We start from the raw sequence: 17,500 nt of genomic DNA on the forward strand, positions 1-17,500 counted from the left end.
TATTTACCCGTGTATAAGTTGACCTTTTAAGGCCTTATACACGGGTCAAAGATTAGTATCCCATGAACATTTAACAAAGAAATTAAGAAATTGCCTTTTTTGCTTTCAAAAATGGGGGGGGGGGGGGGGTCAACTTATACACGGGTAAATATGGTACACCTCAGCTTGTGGCTTTAATAACAGAAATATTGAATACCTGGAGGTCCTGGGAATCCCCTGATGCCTCTTTCACCCCTGTCACCTCGTGGCCCTGGTTTGCCTTCCATACCTGGGCGGCCTTCAATGGTTATGCCCCTATTACCCTTTTCACCAGGTGGGCCAGCATCTCCTTGAGGACCAGGATTTCCACGCTGTCCTTTCATGCCTGTTCCACCTGATAGAAAAATTGAAGTACTCCATTATTGCTTTTGTTTCTCAACAAAATAATAATAATAATAAAAATAAAAATAATAATAATAATAATAATAATAATAACAGAATAAGATGACTAAATGAAAATACACAAGATTTCCTGCGACTCTGAGTTTCGTGCGTATGCACTCATCAGCAGGGTTTGCCAAAGTTTCTAATGATTAATAATAATAATAATAATGAAATAGGTATTTATCATGCAACTCTGTAAGTTATTGAAGAAATACACATACTGTAAGATGAATCCAAAATAATAGTCTGAAATACTCTGTATGTACTACTGACAGCTGCAAAACTAATTGCAGTTTTTCACAGCATGCATCAAAATTAATGATCAAACTGTCCCCAAAACGGTTTTCCCATTATACAATATTCTCTGTTTCCAAAACAAGTTGTGTCATAATCAGTTATAAAAATGTTTTGGAGTGTAATGTTGCACAAAGTTCTTAATATGAGTTTTGATGATTTTGATGAGACAAATCAAGTAACATCAAATGAGAAATAAAATTCACATGAATTAAATCTGATACAGATTTCTCTTCATTTACATAAACGTTTCTTTCAATTTTCCCTGTTAAAATGTCTTAAATCATCAAAAATACCTAGTGTACATTAACACTTGAATGCTGACATTTAATAACTTATATACAATATTCTCGTCAGATCTGTATCACATTTACAAACTCGAGGCAAAGATCTGCCACTCATATTGTATATAATTATTACTAATAGTAATTATTACTATTAGTAAATTTGTATTTTAGAGGGAGTTAAGTCTCCTGTCCAATGTCGTATCATTAACCTTTTGATGTCCAAACCGGCCTAAAACCGGCAAGACTTTCTATGTTACTTTGTCTAACGCCAGAGAATTTTACTCGTCAATGGGGAACCCCTGGGAGTCAATGGGTTAACCCACTCACACCTCAAACACCCTAGGACACCCCCCCCCCCCCCCCACTCTGACAAGTAAAGTCTTTGAAAGTGCCATTCTCAGGGGTCAATGGGTTAAAGAAAACCTCATAATATTATAATAAAAATAATAATAATAATAAAAATAATAAATTATTACAAAATAAAAGAACATTTTTTTTTAACATTGGCAATGTTGAAACGACTGTATGCCACAATCATGCACTGAGATTAGATCTATTATAAGCTAACCAGTTGCAATATTAGTTTGTACAACAGCTACATGTTATCATGTTAATACCAAACATGTTTTAATTATTTCACATTTTATTACAATTCTTCAGTCGACAGAGTTCAGTCATCCTTTGTTTTTTTTCCTTTTAGAAACACACATGTATGAGTTACTTTTATGTGTTAATACATAAAATACATTGTTACAATAAAATACAACAAACTTTATTTACACTTGAATTTTAAGTAGCAAATACATGCTAATAGAGCGGTTTTCGATTGAGTGTCGAAAGTAATTAGATAATTACTTTGGTTTATGATTAATGCACTCACTGATTTGTTCAAAGTCCTCACGCCATTTTTTTCAACCAATCAGAAGTGAAATCAAAACCAATCGTGGCTCACGCGTGCACATTTGCTCACGCTTTGTGTCGGTTACTTGTAATTACTTTGAGTTTTGATTGGCTTGCCGGATTGCCTCAGTCCTTTTTGATTGGCCAAAGTAATTACTTTGGTTTTGGTTTTATAACACTCAATTAAAACTCTCTCCGAGCAATAATAATAATAATAATAATAATAATAATAATAATAATATTATTATTATTATTATTACTACTTGATATAAAAATGATAAATGTTAATAATAAATTATAAGTTTCAGCTCTTAACTGGGATTAATGGGTCCTAAGGGAGTACTCTTTTTTTCCTCACTTGTCCCTATTGTACTCTACTCTCCTCACCCTTGCAATGAAGGCTTGTCAAGTAGTCAATAGCTCATTGTGTAGGTCAAAGTACTTTCACTTTTACAATGTAAAGTGGCTGCCAACGCCTCCAGTAATTTTCCACAACATCACACGATTCTCACATGTCTCGCCTTATGTAAACCCCCATACCATTAGTCAGCCACATTTCAGCTTTGCTCTTCAAGCAAGTGCCTTGGATCGCACTCTTTTAGATTGCATTTTTCCTACCCTCCCAACCAACTGAAAGCTTTGTCTCCTTTAATCGCTATGGCTGTGCATTGTCTTGCAAATTTTTATGTCTTGCTATTCTCATCTATTTTATTTTAGTTTGGTTATTTTGTCTCATAGTTCATTACATTATATTATTCTGCATATTATTCCCTCTCCTGGGCATGCGAATATTCCCTGCGGCTCTCCGCTTTTTATGTCACTGATCCTTAGGGACTCCTTAATCGTGCTATGATTTGTTTACCCTAGACACAACCAGCTAGAATATATCCATGTATCAGTAAATCATTCCAAAAACTTTGCTGACCCTGACAGTGGTGCACACACCAATACCATCGAAGGCGTGTGGGCTTTGGTCAAGAAGAAGTTGAAGTGGATGTGTGGTACCCTGTATGAATACATACCCAGCTACTTGGATGTCGACCAACACGCCGGTAGTGTGTCGGCTGATGTGTCAGTAGTGTGTGCTGACGCGCTGGTAGTGTGTTGGTGGTGTGTCGACCGACGCGTTGGCCGACGTGTTGGCCAAAGCGTTGGTGGGATTGGATTCTTAACTTTAACCTGTTTATCAATCAATGTATAAAATGACACCCATTGCACAGTTGCCATGACAACCGTTTTGCTTCCAGCTCAAGTTTGTGTGGAACTGGTGTTTCCACTTTTTGTCTTAACCAAACACCATTCACACTCGATGAGTTGAAGACCTACAGAAACCCGGGCTCTATTGTGTCTCTTGAGCAGGACTGTCTGTCTCAGCTGATTTCACATTGACATATGAGATTTTACTGCCCCATCAGTAAAATACGGTTAATGGAACGTGACCATACTAAAAGGGGCTATTCATGTCGGGTTAGTTATCTTTGTGTTCTTTGTAGTCGGTCGTTCAAGGTCATAAAATCAATGGTTTTGTTGTAAATAAAATGAGGACATAGTGACTTTGTTCCTAGATATCAGTTTATAACGTACACCTGCATTGGCCAAATCTGTTAAGTCCTCATTCATAACTGTAAAGAGCATGTATAATACCAACCTGCTCATAGAAGAAGCAGTACAACTGGCTACTTTAATAGAAAGCCTCAGTTAGCCGTCCAAGGTTCACTTGGCAGTTTGTCTTCTATAGTAAACCAACTACAGTACCGCTCAGAATTAACCTAACAGGGAACGCTGAACAGAACGTGTTACATATTCGTTCAATTTCCGTTCAATTTCCGTTCTCTTATCCGTTCTATATCTGTTCTATACCCGTTCCGAATCCGTTCCAGCTCTGTTCTCTTGTGGTTCCATTGGACGCGTTCCATGTAACGCATTTACAAGAAAAAGAACGCGTTCCTTTGAACGCGTTCACAAAAACCGGGAACATTCACTGCGAGATGAAGATGGGATTGTAACTTTGAGTCAAGCAGTTAGTCTTTTCCTAAAACGAGGTTTTTGCGCTAGAGATATTTTAAAAAAGTTAAATTATTGCAGTGATCAATAAGATTTCTTTTTCAATTGTGCAAAAATATAATATTTTGATTGTATACAAAAAGTGAGCAAAACAAGGACAAAAGATGACTTACGTATAAATTTGGCCTTGCGCACGGTATTGCTTGTCAAACGCTTACCGACGATACCCGAAGTTTATCTGTTATTTCTTTGTTACAAAGTATTTATCTGTAATAATAACGAAAACAATAGCTTGTCTATTATGTCTTCTGTTTATTTTGATACTTTCCTTGTGTTGATTTTGCTTTGTTAGTGCACAGCACAAAGACAAAGTTGGTGGAATCCGAAAATTTTTCGTTGGACGTTACATTTTGATCCGAAACATTGCACTTTTAATTTCGTTTCTATCGTTTGTATCGCTTTAACCTTTCTATCGTTCGTTTGGTGCGCGGCAGCTATCGTTTGAAAGAATGGAAAAAAAGAAAGGTTTGAAGTGTTTTAAAGGTTTCGAGGGTTTAAAGTTTGTACTTTGCGTGAGAGAATTAGTCACGTATTGAATAAAAATTGTCACGTGCTAGGCAACCAAACTTGTTTAGTGAAGCAGAAGGAGCCAGTTGTTTTGTTTGCGTGCATTTCACGGCTAGTGGAATTTTAATGTGTATTTTCGGTTATGTACAAAAGAAATATCTTTAACGAACGATTAAAGTGAAGGAAACCATTCAAACCGAACGAACCAAACCGCAGATCAAACGATAAATTTATTTTTGGCGTGTTGGTTAAAAATTTAGTGCAAAAACTAGTCGCGTACAGTATGTTGCCCAGTATCCGGACACTTCAGTTTAGAAATGTTGTAACTTTCCTTCCTTAGTCGCAAGAGTTCTGAAATTTGGCCCAAAGACAGTCTATTTAGTCTGTAATATGACGAAAAAATATTTAAGTTTTTTACCTTCGTATCCGTCATGAAATTAATATTTTTGCAGAGCTCGAATGTTGCCCAGTATCCGGACAGCGTGCCCAGTATCCGGACACTACAAGAACAACGTAATTAAACATAAATTTGGACAGGAAAGCGACTTTTAAGCCCATCTTGCTCTTTCAAAGTAGTCTGGCATCCGATTCCAAAAATATAAATCGGCTTGGGAACGTAACCTAGCATCTTGAAACAAAACATAATAAATTACTAGGGTATGGTGGGGAGAACTACGCGAGCGGCTGATCAAGGATAGTCTAGGGCTGTGAAGAGAAAAGACAAAAAAAGAAACTAACAAAAGCGATTTATTTTTGTTCTTTTCCCTATAACATCCTTTTCAAATGTTTATTTTTAATAAGTCTTGTCCGGATAGTGTACGCAGCTAATTCAAGGATTTTGCACGACAAACCCTAACCCTAACCCTAACCCTAAAACCACTGTCCGGATACTGGGTATCCGACATCCAAAACTTAGTTAATGTTTATGGCCTCCGTTATTCCAAACCAGTAATATTTTAAAGCTAATTATTGCATTTTTTGAAAATTTAACTTCTTTAAGTATCCTAACCTCAAATATTTTAAAATTTCTTTGAAACTATCACATTTTACAAGCCTATATTTGAACAGCACTAGTTTTACTGCGCAGTAAACAGCGTAAATAGTAGCCATGAAAATTTGACTCACGTGAACAGAACGGCGCCTTCTGCAACTGTTTCTCAAGCTGTGAGCCCGCCAAAACGTGGGTTTCAAAGCTGGAATGTTCTGTAACGCTAGTTCTGGTTCTACAACTCTAAAAGTACTCATTGTCTGTGGATGAACAGTATTATCCAACTAATGCGTTCGTAAATTTTCAAGCCTCTTTGGCCATATTGAGAAAAAGAAAATATTCACACTAACATCTCAATCCCGTTCACTGCAGCTGTTTGTCTCGCTGATTTGAAGTGCGGGTTTTTAAGATATTTGAAGCTTTCTCTTTACCAGCTAAATGCACATGAAATGCACATGAAGGGGAGGTTCTCTAGAACGCGTTCCTGCCTCCCTCCCTCCCTTTGGAGATGGGTTGGGTTTATCGCCTTGCCTTCATTAAAATTGGGTCACTCCTGCGAGGTGCGGTTAAGTCTGCGCAGCGACTTCCCCCAAGCTTGTTGGCTTGTTTGCCTTTGTACATTGCTCGCTACCAATACTCTTGTCCAATCCAGCACGTGCTGTTTACCAATCAGCTTGTAGTGCCGGGAAGATAAGTGAGGTTGTTCTATATCACGCAATCCGGAAGTCGCATAGGCTAACCAGTCACAAGGCAGTGTTCCCCTCAAAAAACGCCAATACGTCTGTAGTCTCGTTCTATTGCACCTTACGTTATGCGTTAAAAGCTAACTATGTTGATACCAAGGAACAGTGACATTAACAAGACATTTCATTTACAACCAAAAGGGGCTGGAGCCAAAAGCGTTGCCATGGTTACATCATACTTTGCACCATCTTGCACTTTCTTAATGGGGACTTTTTAGAGATATTCTTGTTTTTGTGATCCACCTTTCAGTGGAACCACTGATGACAACATCAATTAGCTAATTTGCATAACACAAAAACTCAAATGTCCAAAAAAGATACTTGAGGTATTTGAGCATTGCATTTTATCCCCTAAATACAGTAAAACCCCGCAAGTAAGAACCGATTTTTCCCGAACCTGTTAGCCTAGCTAAAATGTGTCAGTTAGACACAAGAAGAAGAAGAAGAAGAACCTGTTGACCCTAAAATTTGAAACAGGTTCTTATTTTCTAAAAAAATATGTGCACTTTGGCAAATAAGGCCAATAATAATAATTATTGATTGATGTTCTGAAGATTCATGAGATCTTTCGATTTCACCTATTATAGTCCTTTTTATGTAATAAAAAAACTTCTTAATCCTGAATTTAAATTTTATTCAAATTTCATGTAAGGGATAGGGAAAATCTGGCTGCAGCATAGGGGAAGAAGGCCAAACACCATTAAATTCTGCTATCTACAACATGATTTCTTCCTTCAGAAAGTAAGAACCTATTTAAGAAATGAGATTTCTTCATCAATATTTTTCTGGTGATAGTTTCCATTAAATTTTATGTAAGGATCTATTTAGGCTGAACTTTAAAATGGACAGTTACTTAAAGGCTGCAGGGATGACGCAGTGGAGAGCACTCGCCTCCCACCAATGTGGCTCAGGTTCCATTCCCAGATTTGGCGTCATATGTGGGTTGAGTTTGTTGGTTCTCTACTCTGCACAGAGAGGTTTCCTCTGGGTACTCCAGTTTCCCCTCTCCTCAAAAACCATTATTTGACTTGCCTTTTGTTACAGCAATTGTTACTGGTAATTTCAGTTTGCAACATCCCCAATTAATGCTCCAGCACCAGAGCGACTGAACATTTAAATGAAGTTCCTGTCCTTTCCTTTTTCGTGGATTTTACTATACCACAGGAACAAGTTATCCTACATGAACTCTACTTAATTAATAGTAATATTACCTGGTAATCCAGGTCCACCAGGTGGTCCTGTTGGTCCAGGGTCCCCTACAGATCCTTTGGGTCCCGGGGGACCATCATTTCCTCTTGGGCCTTGAATGCCTGGTGATCCTTTGAATCCTCTGACACCCGGGAAACCCTTGGGGCCTGTGTCCCCCTTCGGTCCACTTGGACCAGGAGGACCAACTCCTACAGGACCCTATTTTACACAGTCAAGCAACGTCATTAGGATAGACTGAACCTGTATTTCACAACTTAATTAATATTATTAAAAACTGAACTACAGATATCAGATTTCCAGCATTTTTATTGGCTTGCCGGACACAGGCTATCAGTTCATCTACCTGCTGTACCTAATAAATTATGGTCAAGGAACGCATCAGCAATAAAGCGAGCTGAAAACATTTTTGCAGCTCTGAAAAAACATGGCCGTTTTGGACTGGAATTGACTGAGGCAGAAATCAATACTTCAGACAACAATGCTGTTGATCCTGGAGTTTTTAATAAAACATTTATTCTACTCGGGCTTGCTGGATATAAATGATTAAATATACACAAACAAATTACTCAATTCTGATTGGCTAGGAGAAGTGCAGTTCAGGTGTAACAACAGTGCAAAAAGTGTAATACCAGTGCAAATTACACATCAAAATTTTAGATTATGATTGGATAATAAACAATAGGGTTTGGTCAGAACCAATCAAATCTTTTGTTTTCAAATCAAGCATACACCCTGGATGGCCCAATTTACAGCGAAATTTCTCCCTGATTGCGTGATATACGCATGCATTTCTTCTGCTTCACCAATTTTTTCATGTATATTATTAATAAGTAATCACATGGTTTTCCTTGTGCAGTTTGGAATAAATGAGCACTCGTAAATTTTTTTGGCCCTGAAAAGCACCTATGGGGGGTGGTCAATTAAGTATGTATGTCTGTATGTAAATTGCTGTTTGGTCGTCTTTGAAAAAAATTACTTGTGCTTATTTATTTCAAATTGCATGAGAAAAATTGGCACTAAGAGTGGTGATGTTATATGGGAGTGAGACATGGCGTCTGAGGGAAAATGAGATAGCAATTTTGAGAAGGACTGAGAGAGCAATGGTAAGAGCAATGTGTGGTGCAAAACTGATGGAGAAAAAGAGGACAGAGGACCTGATGGAGATGTTGGGATTGAAGGAAACAGTGGTTAAGATGGCAAAGGCAAATGGAGTGAGATGGTACGGGCATGTGTTGAGGAGAAATGATGGGCATGTTCTGAGAAAAGCGTTCGAGTTTGAAGTGAAGGGCAAGAGGAAGCGAGGACAACCAAAGGAGACGTGGAAGACGCAAGTGGAGAAAGAGAGCAAGAGTGTTGGTTTGGAGAAAAAGGATGGCATGAATCGAGCGAGATGGAGAGAGGGAGTTAGAAAGATTGCTGACGAAGTGGGGTAAATCTGGCCAACCCCGTTTACTTGTGGTGCTAAATAAAATTGTGCAAAATTTAAAAAATTCATGAAGTCAAAAGTCACTTACTGGGTCTCCCTTGTTGCCAGCTGGTCCTGGTTCACCTTGTGGGCCCATCTGTCCCACGGGTCCAGAAGCACCTGGTGAGCCTTGATCTCCTTTAGGGCCCATTTCTCCCTGCAATGGAGGACCAATGTCATCATAAATTTAAAAAAAAAACTCAGTTTCTTTCACCTTTAGAACTGGAAAACATATCACCACACCATTGGACTCAAAGAATATTATATATTTTTAAAAACTGGATCATTGGATAATGCAATTTGAGAGTTTTGATTGGCTAAGCCATCATGGGTTATGAGCCATTATACCATGATCTACAAACACGGCAAGCATATGCATGATTTTTTGGGCCTTTTTATTTTTGTAGTCTAGTTTTTTTATATTTTGGAGGTGTTTTTAATAAAACAATTCCACTCGCGCTTGTTGGATATGAGATGATTATAGCCAACTCGGCGCTACATGCCTTGTTGGCTATCTATAATCTCACATCCAACAAGCGTGCTCACGGAATAATTGTTCAATATACTCTAATGTTATTCAGAAGACTGTTTCCTTCGATTGCATTTTTTATTTCACATCTTTCCTTACTGTTGTTTAAAACTGACCAGAAATTTAATATACATGTAGCTGGATGAAAGAAAATGATGACAAAAAGACTTAACAGCTTAAAAAAATAAGAACTGCAGTGTGTGGGTCAGCTTATTAAGAATGTAAACATTCTTTAGTCTGAAAGCCAAACATGCCTCTGCTGCAACTTACAATACAATATCTGCATCTGGGCACACTGCGTTCTAAAATGTGTGTCACGGATGGTCATGGTCAAGTTACAGTAACATGCAGTGCAATGTCACTGCTCTTGCTTTTGAAGTTTTCAGAGTTTCATAACAAGTCCCTCTACTACTGAACTACATGTATAATAACATTGAAACGCCAATGCAGGAGCAACAAAGGGGTGGCTTGTTTTTGCCACACAAAGGAATTAGGAGCATTCCAGGTACACTGTAGCAGGAAACAGATATGTTGATAGTGTTCCATAACAGATGTTAAACCCACACCTTTTCTCCGTCAGCTCCTCTCTCTCCAGGTGGACCAGCATCTCCCTGTAGTAAAACAATAATAGTAAATCACATCACTGAAATTCAAGTTTCTGTCCAACCAAACACTTTTAATTTGTTTTACAAGTTTAGCATGCTGCAGCTGCCATTACTTGCATTTGCCATGGCAACCTTAGTGCTATTATGATAAAAAATCATGTCCTTTTTTCTTCAGATTTTGAAAGTGTGATTGCCCTACACTTGACTGGCAAAAATATGAGATTTGATTTTTATTCAAAGGCCAGTGTTTAATTTGAGTGTATGTTTTGGATTTCACAGTCCCCCACTATTCACGTTTCAACTGACCAATTGGGTTGGATCTAGGGAGAATGTGTCATTTACTCACTAGCTTGAAGTTTCAGCGTGTAAACGCAGCTTATTACATGTGCAAAACAGGGGTTTTAAAGTCTGAATTAAAGCCCATTAAACTCCTGCAAGTGCTGCATGTTAATTCAGCTGCATACACATGAAAATGTTGCCTTCTTAAACTAATGAGTTTATGATGTCATTTTCTCCTCAATCTAGCTCTCTCAAGATTTTAAAGTTAATAATGGCGGACCATTAAATTAACATAGTTAAATCATAATAAAAATGAAAATGAGTCTTTGGTCATAGTACACAGAGCACTTTAAAATTTTCTCATGTATAATTACATGTATTTTGTTACAATAACATATATTAATGTTGACCTTCTTGCAATATTGCTCTTGATAGCCACTTGTTATTAGATTTCATTTTTGAAAGCCCAGGAGAAATAAATTTTTGGCCCTACTTCCAAGCTGTAATCTATTTCCAATACGCTTATTGAAGTTTGTAGCAGCTATCTTAGGAAGAATACAGTTACCCCAAGCATTGACAATGTTGGGTCTGCAATGGTTCTAAGTCATCGATCCCTTCAAATTTTAACATTTGACCCAAGAGACAGGGGAGTCGGATTCTGCAAAGGCCGGTTTACATGCTACGATTTGTCTGACTTTATCGCAGCACGAATTGAAAGTGTATTTTGACATCTAATTTGCAGCCGATTTGTGAAAAAGAAATTAGTTAGATTTAGAAAATCTGTGGTAGTGCAACAGATTTTTGTTGAGTCGGGCCAACACTTTTAGAGGAGCCAGGATGTCAATCAAAATTTAGAGAATAGGGCATGTGGACAATATAGAAGCAATCAAAATTGCGGAGATCAAGAACACATATGGAGTGTTACAAATACATGTATGCAAGCCAGCGAGGCATGACCAAAAATAAGCAAGCCAACAAGCTAGCCATACAGTTATTGAATGCTAACCATTTTAAAATGGGTGCTTAGACTTAAATGCTGTTTATCAGCGCCACTTGAAATGGGTGCTTTGACTTGAATGCAAGTCAACATGCCTCGCTGGCTCGCAGAGTGTGCTTCCTCCATGTATGATTCATTCTTTGATACATCGGCCTTAATAATAATTATTACAGAACAGAATAACATAGCCAAACAAGTTTGATGTAGCAAGGCTTAAGCTGCCACAAGAGAATCCATTTCACATTAATCACCAGCCTCACTGAAAAACAAGGCAGGTGAATATTATTAATAGTTCAACAGGCTTGTTCTCCATGGCTTAACTGAAATCATTGAGCTGTTTGTGAACCCGACATTGTACATATACTTTTCCCTTTTTTATTTTTAACTGTGTCTGTATTTCGTGTTTCCAGCCTTGACATGTATATACCAAAAAAGAAGCTTCTTCGTGTTTATTGTAGCCAGGTGGTGTCCAACAGCCCAAAAGAACACAATTATATCAACAATTAGTCGCTCTGTCAGTGCCTTGTAATGCTGCAAAACAACATTGGACTTTTACAGTAAGTACCAGTTAAATGTTCAAAAAGCTTACCTGTTCACCCTTCTGGCCTTGATCACCTTGTCGCCCGGTCTCTCCTTGGAGACCATCAGGACCCTGAAACATATAAGTAACTGCCCTAAAAATACTGTATTGTCAAAACACCTTTACCTGTTTGCACTTCAAGACTGAAAAGATTTGGAACTTCACCCCAGAATTTTTAAAGGCTTTGGTTCAGGATCAAGACTCCGGGAAATGTCAACTTACATTTTTAGAGCCGAAGTAGTTGGTGGTTGTTGTGGAATGTGCAAGATTTTGAGCAGCGACACCGTGAAAGTGAGTAACGAGGTGCATGGTGGCTTAGTTCCATAACAATGGTTGAAGCAGCTTAGTTCCATAATAGCCTTCTCACAGCTTCACTGCTTGCTTCTACTATGCAGGTTAACATTTTTCTTGAACTTTAATTCACCAGAGCTGTACTCTGTCCAAAAGGGTCCACAATCTACTGGTTCCAATAAGGCTCTAAATAATATTGTATCATTTGAAGAGGCTCAAGAATCCTGCAAATAGCCTTTCCATCATTTTGTTTTTTGTTTCAAAAGACTAACAATCTTTAATTCTGACCTTTTGACCACTAGCATTCCCGCATTCCCCTACAAACCACAATTTGAATTTGCATGAGCCAAGAATATTGATATGGAAGCTTTTAGTACAAGAACATTGGAAATGAGAACAATGTTATTATGACAGAAAAGGTTAGAGCAACTAGTTCGTATGACCTTGAAAAAGTGTTTGCAATTTGTTTCTCCTTCTTCCTGCCAAGGAAACTCCTAATGGGCAGTAGACAGTTCGATTGCCCAATCACATTACTGCGTTTCAAATGATGTCAAAGCGAAATGCCAATCGCTTTCCAGAAAGTTCCACGGAGAGATGACGTTGTTTGCATTTCATGTTTGCTAAGCCGATGAAAATTTGCATTCGTTCGTTTTTGTTCGATAAGCCAATTGAATGTTTTGCATAAATGTTTGTTTTTGTTCTTACGTTTATCTTTCAAGGTTATATGAAAGTCGCACTATGAATAACACAAACCATTGGTTACATACAGGGGCTCCCTGATCTCCTTTCTCTCCTTTTTCACCTTCTGGACCTGCATTTCCCTAGAAAGTTAAGAAAATATGTACCATGACTCAACACAAATTACTGCATATAATTATAGTGGACAAACTCATGAATAACAATCTACATATTTTTTTTTTATTAAAGAGAATTCCCGTCATAAACATTGAGCTTTTATGTGTTGTACAGTGCCATTTTGAAGAGTTAGCAAAAGTAAGGTAGCAGTCATTTGGCCATAGACCAATGACTAAGCTACAGTATGGGTTGTATTTATAAGATCTCATCACAAACTTGTTAAAGGTTATCTGAAAATACAAACGCAGCACACTCTAGTTTGTGACAAAAATTTGTCAGGAATGAATCCAAGTTATTTTCTAGCTCAGTCATGTGTCAGATAACAGCTAGTTAAGGGCACTTTGTGCAGTTCATAATAGGCAATGTCAAGGAGAAAAGTTGGAAACAAAATGTTTGTCATAAGATTGTATGGAAAGATTAATTTAATTTATTGGTATCTTGTGAAAAAAAAATAATATCAGAGATTAAAAATTAAATTATGCTCTTTGACAATTATTATAACTTTCAACAATAACGTTGATTAGCATGGCTACATTGCAGATAAATATTTACAATCATGCATTATTTTTTTTACCTTTTCTCCAGGTTCACCAGGTGGACCCTGAAAAAAAAAAAGCAAAGCAAGTTTCCTTATATAGCTACAGTATGTATAATTATGTTAGGAATGTCACTGTTGACGCAAGAATAAGAGGAACTTTTACTGTTGAAAATAGTTTCAGAGCAAATTGGCTCATGAAACATTTGGAGAAGGTGATGAACCTCTAGAGAACAAAACGCCAAACTTTATGTACGAGAGGATAAGGACGGTCTTTGCGCTAAGTTGCCTACAAAGCATTGTCAGCATCAAGAGTTCAAAACAAATGTTGCTTTATAATGATACTATCAGATTCTGGTAAAATTAGCATTTAATTTAACGCACATGTTGCAGTTCAAAATTTTCTAAACCAGTTCAACTTTGATTTTCTTTTATTTCAGGTTATGATAATGAATAGTAGACAGAGAAAAGTCTAAATTGAACTGGTTTGAAACATTTTGAACCATAACATACTGTACTGTACTGTACATAAGGCCTACCAGTATTGGTAATGCTCTCTTACTTTGATTACAGTGGCATTCAGTTGATTTAATTCCTCAAAGTTTATAGGCGCTCCCTTTTCTCCAGGAACACCTTTTTCACCCTTATCCCCTTGTGGCCCTCTAAGCTGGAGAAATTCTCCTCGGTTTCCCTGTTTAGAAAAAGGAATGGATAAAAACAAAACAAAATGACAAATCAGTTATACTACAAAAACCTAGTTCAAGACACAGGGGTACTTTGTTGGTAGTGGTACAGTACATTACCTGTTTATTTACAAATGACTGCATTACATGATTAATACCCAAGGCCGAAGTGTTGCCAGCCCAAACCAAGCATGCATTCATTAGATGTTCTTAAAGAGGACAACAGCCTCAGCTTACCACCGAAGAGGAATTCCAAATTTGTTTTTGAGCAAGGTTACGACAGTAATGATTACGATTGATGACGATGATAATGATGACAGTACTGTTGTTGTTGTTGTTGTTGGGGGCAGTAAAAAATTACTGGTGGCAGTGATGGCAAGGAATAATGATGTGATAGGCAATGATGAAGATAAGCTTAAAACTCTGCTGCTAAGAAGAGACCCAAGACCATGTCTACATGTATGTGTATTTGCATCAAGTTCTGACTAGTTCTTGCTCAACCTCATTTACTTCCAGAAATTAACATGTGTGTTGCAACACACTGAACAGAAAACGTGATAAAATGTAAGTGTCATGATGATACCTTGTCTCCTTTTGGTCCTGGAACACCTTTAGTCCCATTATCTCCCCTTTCTCCTGTTGGTCCTTGAGGACCATCTTGTCCTGGATCTCCACGCATTCCCTAAACATTGATAAGTGCAATGTAGCTGAGACCTTCTTCTTCATTTAAAAATTAAATTTTAATGAATCAAAAGTGGTTCAGCATTGTCTGTACTCTTATCAACAACAACATTCATCATCACAGTGGTCAAAATGAGTCCACAACAAATTTTGACCACTGTGATGATGAATATCCTTGTTGATAAGACTTCAGACAACGCTGAACCACTTTCGATTTGTTTTTTTTACCACAATATTCAACGCCAAAGAAAGTTTTTGATGATTGGTTTATTTCCCAAAATGAGCATTCCTGATTGGCTATTACATTGCCTGACAAATTGTGGCGAGCATGACGTGTACAGCATTGCCTAGAGTCTTATCGACAACGGCAAATTAGCCAATCAGATTGTGAGATTACAAGCAATTGTGGTAAAAATTATTTTACTTGGCAATTTACTAGGAATGCCTGTTTCTTCTTCCACCCAACAACTAGCTTTGCATGTCATTAAAAAGGACTGATTTTGTCCACCAATAAAAAATAGGTTAAGTCTGCATATGAGCCAAGTGGCCCATCAGGCCAGAGCTTATCCCAGTTACCATGGCATGAAGCGACTAAGAGTATTTCTACTCCCCCCCTGGATGGGATGCTAGTCCATCGCAGGATTACCCCCAGCATTTCGCCGGTACCCATTTATACACCTGGGTGGAGAGAGGCACCGTGGGAGTAAAGTGTCTTGCCCAAGAACACAACACAATGTTCCCGGCCAGGACCCGAACCTGGACTATTCGCTACGGAGTCGAGCGCACTAACCATGAGGCCACCGCGCGCGCCTCCCACCCAATAAAAATAAATAAATCAATAAAATAAAAAATAGAAAATAACCATACTTTATTTACCACACCCTTTACAACAAGAGAGCAATTATTATTACTGTATACTTACAGAATCTCCTGGAGGTCCTTGGGTCCCTGGATCGCCCTTCAAACAGGAAAGCATCATTGTTGGAAAATAAAAATTTTTCTTACTTCACGAGAGTAAAACCCAACAGAAATGCAGCAGTCCATTGAATTCCATTTTCAAATCATCACAGGTTCTAATGCACACATGTCCCTTTAGAGTTAGGGGGCAATGAACTTCACTGTGCACAAGTTTGTATCCTTACCCTTCCCGATGACTATGACTGTCAAAGAGCGCTGACTCTCTAAGTACAAGGATTTAAGCAAACCTAATTTACTGCTTGCACATGATGCATGATTGCATGACAAAGTAATGTTAAAACCATTACATTTCAAATTGATGGATTGGTGCGTAATGTTAGTCTGAATGCAGAATTCTCTGAGTTAAAACACTCAGTGATACTGAACACTCTTCGAAACACTGTGATAGCAGGTCCCAGAGCGGCCGAATTTGTACTGGAGAAGAATTATCCATATATAAGCAAGGCTGTTGCCTAACAGGAGCCCGGTAGCCTGGGGCTCCCAAAGAATAGCTCTGGGCGCCTTAATTTTTCACAGCAACACCTTTCACTTCATATGTTGGGCTCCTAAGTTCTCAGCGTTTATCTCTGAGGGCCCCTTTAAAATTTTCTTAGGTAGCAGCCTTGTATAAGACGAATATTTTGTCTACAATTTGTCTTGATATAAATCCGGTACTAAGATGAATTAAGGACCAAAATTTGTCTTTGATTGATTTGTCTGTCAGCACGTCTATAAGATGTGCCAACATATGCAACATTAGAAAACAACTTTTGGTCCATAATTCATCTAAATATATTCATTGAAATAGCCATCTTAGAGGGATAACCATGTTAGACAAGTTATTCTGATTTCCAATACTGGGACAATGATGAGTTAGGGATACATGATTGCACCACGGTTCAGCTTACCTTTGCTCCAACAACATCTCTGGCAGAATCTCCTTTTTCACCCTTTCTTCCCACACCACCAGGCAAGCCCTAAACAAACAATACATCAAACAAAATGATAATTATTGCTTCCATTAAGTACGGCTTAAGGTTGGCTATTATTAAATCTACATGTAAGTAACCTTAAAAAACTCATTAATGATTCATGAGCCTAACAGCCTATCAAAACGTCGATAAAACGTCACGTGTATGAGCTTTATATCCTGACAAAACACTCCTTGTTAGTATCCTTTATACAAAGAATACTAATAAAGCATAACTTGTTTTTCTTGTATGCTAATATTCACCTCTCACAATTTGAACCATTGTTTCGAGTCCAGAGGGACACGCTCTTTGTGGAATGTTTTTTAAGCCGTTCAAAAAACTCGCAGCACGTGTTTTATCGGGTCTAAAAACAAGAGGCATAACACTGCTGCTCGTTTTTTAAACATTACATAAAACAGAAGCTTCCTTTTATAGATTTAGTTGGCACTCTAGAGGATTCAACCAAGCATGGAATTTATTTCTGTGGTGTTTACAATCATGGTGATTGATCAGAGACATGTATCTGACTTTAACTGAAGTAGATGTCTGAGGTACATGTACCACAGAGCAACCACAACCCAGTATTTTGACCCCTATTTGAGGCACCTGTCACATTAATTGGATCAGTGGAAGAAATACAAAACATTATGAAGATGG

At 37.9% G+C, this 17,500-nt stretch overlaps 1 protein-coding gene across 1 annotated transcript in view; it reads right to left on the minus strand.

Moving 5' to 3' along the window:
- The window catches only part of LOC138029237 (collagen alpha-1(IV) chain-like), a 70,413-nt gene that overhangs the window by 38,656 nt on the left and 14,257 nt on the right, over window positions 1–17,500 (minus strand). The window contains 11 exon segments of the mRNA XM_068876950.1: window positions 197–373; window positions 7,418–7,613; window positions 8,930–9,037; window positions 9,976–10,020; window positions 11,880–11,942; window positions 12,929–12,982; window positions 13,591–13,617; window positions 14,114–14,242; window positions 14,818–14,916; window positions 15,838–15,873; window positions 16,781–16,849. Coding sequence (XP_068733051.1) covers window positions 197–373; window positions 7,418–7,613; window positions 8,930–9,037; window positions 9,976–10,020; window positions 11,880–11,942; window positions 12,929–12,982; window positions 13,591–13,617; window positions 14,114–14,242; window positions 14,818–14,916; window positions 15,838–15,873; window positions 16,781–16,849 — 1,003 coding nt within the window.

Source organism: Montipora capricornis, chromosome 13, assembly GCF_036669925.1.
Source record: "Montipora capricornis isolate CH-2021 chromosome 13, ASM3666992v2, whole genome shotgun sequence".
Lineage (NCBI taxonomy): Eukaryota > Metazoa > Cnidaria > Anthozoa > Scleractinia > Acroporidae > Montipora > Montipora capricornis.